This window comes from Astatotilapia calliptera, chromosome 6, assembly GCF_964374335.1.
Source record: "Astatotilapia calliptera chromosome 6, fAstCal68.1, whole genome shotgun sequence".
NCBI lineage: Eukaryota > Metazoa > Chordata > Actinopteri > Cichliformes > Cichlidae > Astatotilapia > Astatotilapia calliptera.
Window position 1 is genome coordinate 20044356 of NC_137427.1, and position 11482 is coordinate 20055837.

General features: G+C 41.8%; 1 protein-coding gene across 4 annotated transcripts; it reads right to left on the bottom strand.

The window, feature by feature from the left end:
* Positions 1-935: 935 nt before the first annotated feature.
* adamtsl7 (ADAMTS-like 7) lies at positions 936-8326 on the bottom strand. Of its 4 annotated transcripts, none has more exons than XM_080302925.1 (12): positions 8154-8326; positions 7352-7478; positions 7032-7207; positions 6673-6778; positions 5532-5708; positions 5005-5134; positions 4163-4385; positions 3082-3255; positions 2782-2955; positions 2465-2644; positions 1686-1830; positions 936-1338 (listed from the first exon to the last, which is right to left on the bottom strand). In XM_080302925.1, exons 1-12 carry the CDS (start codon positions 8286-8288, stop codon positions 1184-1186), a joined length of 1902 nt encoding a protein of 633 aa, XP_080159051.1. In that variant the 5' UTR covers positions 8289-8326; the 3' UTR covers positions 936-1183. The 4 variants fall into 4 exon arrangements, with proteins under 4 accessions (XP_080159051.1, XP_080159052.1, XP_026025205.1 ...); XM_080302926.1 differs by having other exon boundaries at positions 5532-5681; positions 7352-7481; XM_026169420.2 differs by having other exon boundaries at positions 7352-7481.
* Between the last annotated feature and the right edge of the window lie 3156 nt (positions 8327-11482).

Genomic DNA, 11482 nt, shown 5'->3' on the forward strand with positions numbered 1-11482 from the left:
AGTTAAACTGAGGTCTTGCAAAGTTATCTGAGATCCTGTGTTACAGTTTAAATATTTTCACACTGTTAGGCTTTGGAATCACGATTAGGTTTTAAGGATTCTGTTTACGCCCTATGACAGCTGGGATAGGCTCCAGCGCCCCCCGCGACCCTGAAAAGGATAAGCGGAAGCGAATGGATGGACGGATGGATGGATTCTGTTTAGATCCCTTCACACTGCCAGTTCAAAACAGTATGACATAAATAAAGAATGGGTGACGATGTGACAACTAAGATAGTCAATTAGATACCTAAGCATGTGGAGAAAACACAAGGGGGAAAAAAACTATATAAGAACTACAACATGCTGCAAAAATAAAGTACAACTACCAAAACCTTTTGCACAGAGAGCGTCACCATTAAGAACCCCATCTTTATGAAAATGAAAAGTTACCACCACTAATTTAGCATGTTTCAATGTAGCCATTATTATGTAGTATTACTAACAGACGTTAAGGACATTTTAGTTAAAAGAAAATCATGTTGAGCAAAATCTGCCAGTTGTAGATTAATTTCTTGCTATAGACCCTTCAATGGCTAAACTCGTCAGTGGTTCCAGAATTGGGCACAAACATTTTGCCGTGCAGCAGCATTAGATCAGTAAAAAAAAAAAAAAAGGTAACGATGGCCTGCGCGGTCCTTTCATGCTGGCGCTTCATTTCACACCTGATCATGTCACAGCTGGCTCCTTATTTATCGAGACAACTTAACTCTAATGATATCAACCAGTCACAGACCTAAACCGGGAACAGCTATTACAAAGTGAATACATTTGATAGAAAGCAGGTATATTTGATCAGTTTTTTTAATAATGTTTCTTTAAACTTTTATATATTATTTAATATATTCTTTAATTTTGTAATATTTCTTTAATAAAAAGTGAACAAAGCAGTAGAATACCAGAAGTTACAGAAACTTTATTAAGAATAAATATACAAGTAAACACTGAATGTGTCCACTTTAATGTTACACTTGGACTGCAGATTTAAAAATTGTGAACGTCCTATGAAAGAGCATGTGTGTTTGTCTGTGTGTTGTTGTGAGGACAAAAAAGTTTCAGGCATCCCAATTTTAAAGCTTCATTGTCTTCAACAGTAAGTTGATGTCATCACAGAGCTTTTTGTTCCTTGAGTTTCACTGCAGCATCACCTGCGTATGTGATTGTTTTGAAAAGAGTTGGGGTGTGTTTCCTGGGCACGAGAGCAGGACGCACAGCAGACACTTCTGTAATATGAGTAAACACACAGTCTGGCTTGAACCACCACCATGCAGTTATGATACTTATCACTGCATAATGGATCTGTGAAGGAAAAGAGGGGGGGGGGGGGGGGGGGGTAAAGATATTTTAAATAATTGTATTTTCTGTCTGTTGTTTAGTGCAGTCATCTGCTTGGAGCAACTACTAAACTGGCTAACCTTGATAGAAGAGGTGGGACTAATTTAATCATCCTACAAGACGCCAAGACAAAAGAATCAAATGTACTGTATATGGACCACATTAAGCGAGTTCGAGTTCTTTTTGTTTGAGGCAGTTGGATCTGGATCAGCATCTTCATCGTCTGAGCTCTCTGTGATGTAAGGGGTCTAACACTGACCGTTCAGTATGCAGCTGAACTGCTGTCGTACAACACTGCTTGGCATGCTTACCTATTTCAGCTACACAAGGCTGTTTGTTGCATTCTTCTCGACTCTCCAGGATAAAGCTGGGATCACAGCGATCGCTTGGGACGATGTTGTCAGCAAGACAACGGACCTCGCGCACACGGAAGCCAGCATTACAGGTCCGTGAACACTGAGGTCATAGGACGAAGACAGATTACACACAAACTAACCAGTTTGTCACAAATTGGTTCAGTTTTGTTTTTTAAAAAAAACACATGTTTTTAGATACTGAAAAATGCATTTTAATGGTCTCCTGTTGCACTAAAAAAAAGAATTCTTGTCCTTGGGATAACTGCAGATCTTTAATGAGGAAAAGTCTCAGTAAAAATGTAGAGTGGTCTATGACTTAAAGACATTAAAGGGGATACAGTGAAGCTGCAAGGAGTAGAGTTAGTCAACGTAAATGAGATTAAACATCCCATGCAAAGGAAAGAGTATAAGAGAGGTGAAGAAAAGAGGGCAGGCAGGGTGGAGTGGGTAAAGATGAATGTCAGGGATGATTTGTGACAAAAGGATAGCTGCAATGACAAAAAGACAGAAGGCCGAGGTTTAGGTGATATAACTGAGGATGGTGAGATTTTAATTGGGAGTGACCAGAATTGACAGAATTAGAAAGTATTATATAATAGGGGCAGGTCATGTTGAGTCAGAGAGACAAGGCTGAGATGGTTTGGATGTGTGCAGAGGAGGAATAGTGGATATATTGGATAAAAGATGCTGAATCTGGAGCTGCCAGAACTGATTTAGACGTTTGGTACACTTACCGCACTCCACTCCGTAACATACCACTGGACACCACATGGCTTCAGTCTGCAGGGCTGAGATGTGATTGGCTTCGAAAGACTGGAACATTTTAACTGGTCCACAACTTCCATTTGACCATCGCTGTTTAAAATGCAAGCCACACTTCGGGTCTGTGTGCCATTCCCACACTCTGCAGAACACTTAAATTACCCACACACATAAGTGAGTCTTCAAATGGATGTTGTTTGCACAGTTTGCAATGATGTGTGTGTGTGTGTGTGTGTGTGTGTGTGTGTGTGTGTGTGTGTGTGTGTGTGTGTGTGTGTGTGTGAATAACCTGACTCCAAGGTCCTGTGTACCACTCCAGACGATTTTGGCATGGCCCTGAATCACATGATGTCACTTCTGGCGGGCGTTCCCCTTCACAGCTATCCAAAGGCAGATTTGTCACATGATCCATCAGGCATACTACAGACCTGGTTCGACTGCCTCTACCACACTCTGCAGAGCACTAAGGAGCATCACACACACATTTCATTTTATTTGGTCCCATTTTGAAATGTAACATTATTTTATTTGCACGTCCTGTCACAGTCTCCTCAAACACAATATCTAACACAAACAGTTTCAATATTACCCGCTGGCTCCAGATAGAGGTGAACCAGCTGCGTGCACAAAGTCCCATGTCACAGTTCTCTATAGTGTCTGGCTTCAGGTTCATGTTACACTCCTGATCATCATCCACATCGCCCTGGTTGCTCACACACACCACCTCCCTGGTGCGCTGGCCAACTCCACATGGTACTGAACACTAGAGGAGAAGATGAGAGATCTAGATTTGTTTCTCATGAAAATTACTGAGTTCCTTTTATTCAGTGACATGTAAATTCCTTTGCTGCAGCTATAGATTGTGAGTTATGCATGTTTGTCTTCCTAAATGCCCATTCATGGCTGTATTGCTGAAATGAATGGCACAAGATACACATTACACACAATGTTGTCAGCTAGTTATACTTTGCTGGTTAGTGGTAGTGCTTTTATTTTTACTCCTTTGGGTCTTCCACTCTTTACAGCTTGTATGATTTAATTGTTTCACATGCTCTACTTCTCCTGATTGGTCTCTGCACCTGCTCTTCAGCCTGCCCACCACCACTGCTGATTGATTCAAAGCTTCAGTCCTGTGCTCTAGTCAGGCTCCAGCTAATTGCAACAGCTGGCTTAAAAGAGGCAGCTGTGACTTTAGCTGTCTGGCTAGTTTTCTATGTTTGTTGCAAAAATAACATGTTATATGTTGGCTGGTATGTGTGTTAAAATTAAACGTACCTTAAGAAGTCCTGTTCTTTTTTTGGGGGGGGTCTGTAAGTTGTTATATTACCATTTTGGATGGTTTTCCTACTCTAGAGACTGGGCTAGCTATAGTCTAGAGTAAAACGAACATCACATGTACCACACTTGGTTGGTTCTGGCATTTTTTTCTGTTTCTTTCCATTTTTTATGGTGTTTTGTGTTGTAAAACATTTTAACTGTGCCTCAGCCTTCTCCACACATACTAGATGATTGTCATTGCTCCGCTTTTCCTCTAGAGAGCTGAGGACGTAGCAGCAGTGGAGACTTGTCTGGATTACTTAAATACCTTAAGACTTCCCCCACGACTGATAAAATTACACTCCTCATACTACAGCTGTTCATAAGTATTCATGAAATGTATGTTTTCTCACAGGGCTCCACTCTGATCGTATATCCCACTGACTGCAGATTTTCAGCTGGCACGTAGACTGGGTCACTGGCATGTCAGATGAACCGCACATCTCTGACTTCACAGTAACTGAAGTTTCTGTCCCACTGGCGTGAACGTCGGTGACTTGGCGGCAGATGACCTGGCGATGCTGGGTCCCAGGTCCACACCTTCTACTGCACTCTGACCACTCACCTACGTCCCAGCTGTTAGCCAAGAGAATAGAGACATGATGTGCTTTAATGTTGATGCATAAGTTTACTAAAGACCTTCACCAAATTGCCTTTGCCCTAGCTCTGTCTTCTTGGTGACCACAACTACTAAGTTCCTCTTTTCCACAGCGTATCTTCCTCCCCTTTACCCCCAACCAGCCACTCCATGAGCCTGGTTCTGCTGGAGGTTTCTTCCTGTTAACAGGGAGTTTTTCCTTACCACTGTTGCCAAGTGCTTGCTCATAGGAAGTTGATTGCTGGGGTTTTCTCTCATGTCACTATAAATTTTTTACCTTACAATATATAAAGTGCCTTGAGGGGACTGTTATTGTGATTCAGCGCTGTATAAATTAAAATTTTGTGTGACCACTTCCCCACCATCTTAAAGGTTACCGCACGACATGAAAAATGAAGCCACATCAAAGAGATTTAGTGCGACTTACTGGCCGACTTATGGCTAGGACGTGTGCAAGTGATCAGGGTTCACCCCGAGAGTCACAGCACCATGTGGAAGTAATACTGTGTGTGTCATGTGTAGTTTATATGCAGCTCAGTCTGTGCATTAGCCACATCTAGCAGAATAGGACATCAGGTGTCTGTGGGTGTTGCTCACTATGCAGGACAGGGCTGTATGTTGCAGTCTTCTTCCCACTTTGTTGTTTCAATGGCAGGGTGACAAAAGTCAGCGGGAACAGCCGTCTGGGAATCCTTCTCAACACACTCCAGGACCACCTGACGCTTGCCTGGCAAAAACACAGACAAACACCCAGGGGGAAAAATTAAATAGGAGAGTGAAATATATGTGTGCTTATGCACAGTAATGTAGAAGCCCATTGTCCTAGAGACTGTTTCAGCTAGCGACTTGATTTCTTTATTTTAGTGGCTCTATGGTGTAGTAGTTTACATATTTACCAAACAAGTGAGAGACCCCTGGTTTCATCCCGGGAGAACATACAAATCCCTGAGATAATATCTGCCAAATCAGACATGCAGAGCTGCCCACTGTGGCCATCTTTGATTGTGTAAGCTATTATTATATGCTTTTCTTGTCTTTACAACTTGCCATTCCCGATGGCCCCAGGTGTAGATACTGTTAGCACTATCAGATTAAGATTTGAGAACTATGAACTAACTTCTTACCAGTGCCACAGGTTGTGCTGCACTCTGTGTGCCCGTTTTTTATCCAGGTGTAGGTGACATGAGACTCAGAGTTCACAGTAGGGTAAGAGGGAACCTGGTTGGGATGCCATGCCTCCTTGATGATGCTTTGTTTGGTCTTGCCATCATCATCTGGATAGGAGAAATCTACTGTCTCAGCTACAAGAAAGTTAGAGTTTAGAGGTTCCATGTGCCAGAGAAGAAGTGGGCTAACTTAAAATATAATATAACTTAAAATGTAACAAGTACAACCATAAGGCTGCCACACCGGTGGTTTTATTAATTATGGCTACTAAGATCTGTTTTAAGGACTGTGTGAATTTGTATGTAGGCTATTACAGTGGACAAACACTAGACTAAAACTAAAACTGGGTGTGAACGAAACACTTTAGTTCACTGAAATAAAAACAAAAACTGGACGCTAGAAAAAGATGTAAAAAGACTGTAGTTGCAAAACTAACTAAAACCAAATTTTGAAAAATATACAGAAAATGACCTTATTCTTAGTTTTAATCTGGTTACAGCTGTCAAACCAACAAGTGCAAGGGGGCTTTACTGCATACTGTAAATATTTATAAAATGAAACAATGCTCATAATTTTGCCCCTGTACATCACCACAGTGGGTTTTAAATCAAACAAGATGTGAATAGTGTAGGCTTTCAGCTTTGGTTCACGGGGTTTAAGAAAATATTGCATCAACTGTTCAGGAATTACAGACATTTTGATACCCTGTCACATTTTCAGGGGATCCAAAACATATTACACATTTGACTGAGAAGTGGTTTCATGGCCAGGTGAGGCCTGAGGCCAAATCTGGCATAAGTGACAGCTTATCTTGTCTCAGTGTGTGGCAAAGGGCTCTTTGCCAGGAGAAAGTTTGACCTGTATCAAAAATGTCAATTAAACCCTAATCAAATGATCAAATGAACAGTTTTGCTGAAAACGATACGAAACGGTGTCACCCTGCAGTGCGATCTTAACCAAACACAAAGAGAAGCCAAAAAAGGGCACATGCTGTCTGAGGGTAAACCATAGTCCTGATAATGAGATACTGACGCTGTGGCCATACTGAGTAACTCAAATACAGCTTGTGTGCTTATGCATGTTAGTGAGTTTACTCACCCAGGGGAAGAACAGCAGAAGGTGTACCGGGCTCAGGAGCTAGGTATCGGTTTAAAGGCATGCTGTATTCATATTGCACAGTAGGAAATGGTTGTTGGTAAATCAGCTGTGAAAAAGAAAGAAAAAAAGATGAATGGCATCCAATAAGTAGTATTTTTTATACTATTTGTATTTGCAAATCTTAATAGGACTCCTTGGAAGGTATATTTATTTGCTACTTTTAATTCTGATAATTTGTCAGACATATAAAGAAACTAAATTTGCACTTTTATAACCTCGTATCTCATAATGAAGCTCAAATTGTTTTTAATTTTTATGGGCAACTTTGTCAGATCAGTGTTTTTCATTTTCCATCTCACATAGACGTGCAGGTCCTCAGTCAGCGGCCCCGGTGCAGTGATGGACTCTCCATTACGAGACCGGATCTCATTGGGTCGTCGATATGTCAGATATGTTCCCAGAGCAACGTAGATCCCGGGTCTATTGATTAGCCAGTTTCCGTTGATGATGGAGACACCACGTTGGCTGAGCAGAGCTGGAAAATCCCCACGATTGTTTACTGCATTGGTGCTTGTCATTCTGGAAATACTTGTGCTATTAGATATGGTTATGTGTGTGTGTGTGTGTGTGTGTGTGTGTGTGTGTGTGTGTGTGTGTGTGTGTGTGTGTGTGTGTGTACCCAGATAATTTGGGCTCTTTTTGGTCTCCTGGATGCTGATGTTGCATGCTCCTGCAGGAATCTCTGCAATCTTATGGTAGCCAACGTGAAGGAAAGTCCGAGAAAAATTCCCCTTCACCACCTCAAACTGCTGCCAACAGATACACTGGCACATGTTTTATGCAAACAAAGCCACAACACTGCACCTTTGTACATGTTCAGACACTTTCTGCTTACTCTCTTTACCATAGTTTCAGCATCACCCGAATTATTTTCAACAGTATAATCACAGATTCCGCTGGATCACATTACTGTTCTTTTTCTCTCATTTTCACTCGTGTATCTTGCTCTCCCTCCTCTTCCTGGAAATCCCATAGCTCACTCGGTCCAACAGTTGGTTTGAATTGGGGAATCTTTCTGGTCTTCCTCTCCAATCTTCCACAGTGCAGATCTCTATTTTGCAAATGAGTTTGGCTCATCTGCTCCGTTCCTGTCATCTCTCTTTTAACATTTTCTCTGGTTCTTCGCATTTGAAATTTTATTTACAGTCTGATATTACTCAGTCTGTTAGTGATTACTCTCAGCCTGAGTGGCACAAACAGAGATGATCTAAAACAAACAGGACACCCCCCCACCCCCACCTCCCCGAGGGCAAACTCAGTCCCACTCCTGCCTCCCCAATCTTAAAAGATTGTTACTTGCATTTTGCATCAGAACAAGCACGATCTATATTACAAAGTAAGGATATAACTTAGCATGCCATGCCTTCCCCTTGTAGCTCATACTCTATACCCCCCCCCCAATGAAAGTGTGGGCGTCTTACCTCCAGAGGGGACGAGCCACCTGTGTTATCCCAAGGAAGAGCACCTGTGGCTGGGGAGAGAAGACAGATCAAGTGCAGCAGAGCCAGAACTCGACCCTGCCCCAGATAGCAGGGCTGCTGCCACAATCCAGCCATGAAGAGACTGAGAGAGGAGGACAATCTCACACACTCACATAGACACACATCTGTAATGAGGGGAGTGTGCGTTTGAGAGTTGGGGTTGGCTTATGGGGTGGGAGGGAAAAAGGACAGTTTGGGAAGGATGTAAAGAGACGTGCTGAGAGAACGTTACAAATGTAGGTGTCCTTTTAAGTGGATTTCACCTCCTTTACTCTTTGGTATGAATTCTGTGACAGCTCACAGAGAGCGTGTGTTTGTGAGAGAGAAAAATGGACAGACTCCTGTAGCGTATCCTAACGCTTGTCCAAAGACAATATTGCTCCCTTTGAATCATCATGCAGGATTGTGGGGCTTTAGAGAGGCATACTTCTTGCTTCTCCACCCACTTTTTGTTTTTTGCTGTATAAGGCTTGTTATGTTTTGAGTTATTGTTTTTATTATATTTTAGTGATGATGGGAAACACCTTTAGAAATTCTTTGGGGGAAAAAAAACAAAAGCCCACAGCAAACTGCTAGAGGATGGACTGAAAATCAAACACACACACGCACTGAGTGGCATTGTTCCCTGGTGATTTAAATTCCCTGAATAAATGATTCACATGCATTATTTTGCCATCTTATCATGACTCAGTTTACTACCATGTTGCTCTGTCCTTTAATGATCAGATCGCTTTTAACATTACTGTATATTCACTGGCCTGCATTCAAAACCCCACTGTCACACACTCCCAAGGTCTTCAGTTTGAGAGTTTTGGCTAATATTTTGGATGAACATGAATGATTTGGAGGAGTGCAAACACATATGGGTGTAATATATTACCTTGGCTGAATGTTTTAGTTCTGGGAAGAGGACTGTTTTTGCCCTGTAAACACACAATGTAGTGAAGCTTGCCTAGTTCCACCGTTTCATGTTGCGTAGATTGGAGCAATGAGAGTCAGGTCTATCAAAACTTATGACACAGAGCCACTTCGGGAGGTAGGGGGCAGATAAAAACATGTCTTACCTGTGTTGCTGAATGGAGTGACAACATTTCAGACCTGAAAAACCTTTTTTCCCCCCACAGACTGTCCTTCGATTGACCCTGCAGCTGTTCACAACATGGGTGTGAAATTGCCAGGATCAAAACTTTCCCAACTTCTCTGAGAGCCCCCTTCTTTGTGATTGTGTATGCGCTCATGTTTATGTGTGGACTCTAAAAAGATATATGAGACACATATGTGTGGATAAAGTGCAGTGATGCAATGTCTGTTGTACACAGCCAATCGGGCCACTGTTTAAAGAGGTTGAGTGAGAACGAAAATCTGTTATTCTGCAAAGCTTTACATCTCTCCTATTGAGTGTTTAGCACGAGCCCTCTGACTGGAGACAGTGAGGCAAAGTGCAGCACAACCTTTATGATAGCATGCACCTACATACACATGTTGTACATCTAAACACGGACATACATGCCCCTCTTTTTCTTTACTTCAACCCTCTCTGGCAACCATCCAGGTCTAAGACGCCAGTCCCCTGCAGTGAACACCCAGCAGCCATGGACTAATGACACAGGCATTCTGGGAACCTCCAAGAATCTGTCAGAGGATACTAGATGTACAAGACAGAAGCTGTTAGGACCACAATGTCTGTTTTTGGTTGTGACACCTTTATAGCTGCTACAGGATCTCTCATTATACACTCGCTGGAGGTGGTACAGCAGTATGGAGCTAAATATGTATGAAGGTAAATATCTTGCAAAATGTGAGAGCTTGTAGAATCTTACATTTTACAAGCTCTTACATTTTGCAACATGTTTACCTTCACACAGCAGCTCCTTAACGCAGAGATCTGCTTGAATGACAGCACACAGCAGCATATATCCCAAAACAAATGCAGGACGTGGATGCACAACCTGCATATTACACACATCTGCTAACATGATGTTTCTTATTGTTTTTAAAAGTTTCCGTGCAATTACACCAGGATTTTGTTCATGACATTTAGTTGCCTGACTGTTATGATTATGTACTGATGCTTATATGTGAAACTTTGCTGGCTGGACATGGCCTTGGCAGTCCCGGGCTGTCTGTTAAAACCATTTGCCGTAACAAAATTTGCTCTCAACAGCATTATAACCATTTTTTTTTTAAATTCTTTGAGTTGTATCTTATAAAAGGACCCAGAGGGGGGAACACCCTGTGCCTTGCAGTACGTTACAATACATTCAAAATATGTTTAAATCTGCAGTAAACCTATGAGCTCATGCAGATTTTAGACTAGCTGAGATCTGTTAAAAAAAACACGGCTATTGCTTTCCAGACAATCAACCGTATGTAACTATTTAAAATATGTTTTCGTCGGTGTGTAAGTGATTGTGTATGTGTGTGTGTGTATGCTGACCACAAAGTACAAATGACACAAAGACAAAATAGTGACGTTCGAGATTTCGTTTTTTTAAAACCTCATACTGGTCTCCATTTTCCTCTGTTTTCCACTTTCCACCGCTGCTCTCTCCGCTCTCTTTTCTTCTTTTCACTCTCCCGTCTCCTCACACTCACTTTCTCCTCTGTTTGCTTCCAGCTGTGGTTATTTGATGTGCCTCTGTCCCATCCCGTCCAGCTGCCGCACAGACCAAATGAGTGGTTCTGTCATCCTGCTGACACCTGGACATCCCCTAACCACAGATTACTTCCCTAACAACCGACTCATTTCCTAACAACCACGAGACATACAGGATGGTCACTGATTAATCACTGAATAGCTCCGTAGCTTTGTGGTTGTCCCTTTACAATTAAAATAATCAGGGAAAATAATCAGGGGGGAAATAACTTTATACATCATCTGCAGTGAAAGTGCTTGCATTACAAGTGGTAGACAGAAGATGGGGTTCTGCTAAAATGCATTTATAGTTCACCTCTCACCTGTTTCTAATTACAGACTTCAGACAGGCACAGCTGAAGACACCTCTTCTGACACCTTAAATACATCTCTTCGGTCAGCCACTGCAATCACATACCTATAGGGTCAAAACAGAACACTTTCCACATTACAAAAAACACACAAGGCTTTCCTACCTGCAGGTCGTAATATACCTGTATATGAAAGCATGATTACCAGTATCATCATTCGTCCACAGTATATTGGTTTAAGTGTAAATACTTATACATAAAATATAAATATTTACTATTTGAGGTAATGGGAAACTCAGGAGGTTTTTTTTCTATTTCTTTTT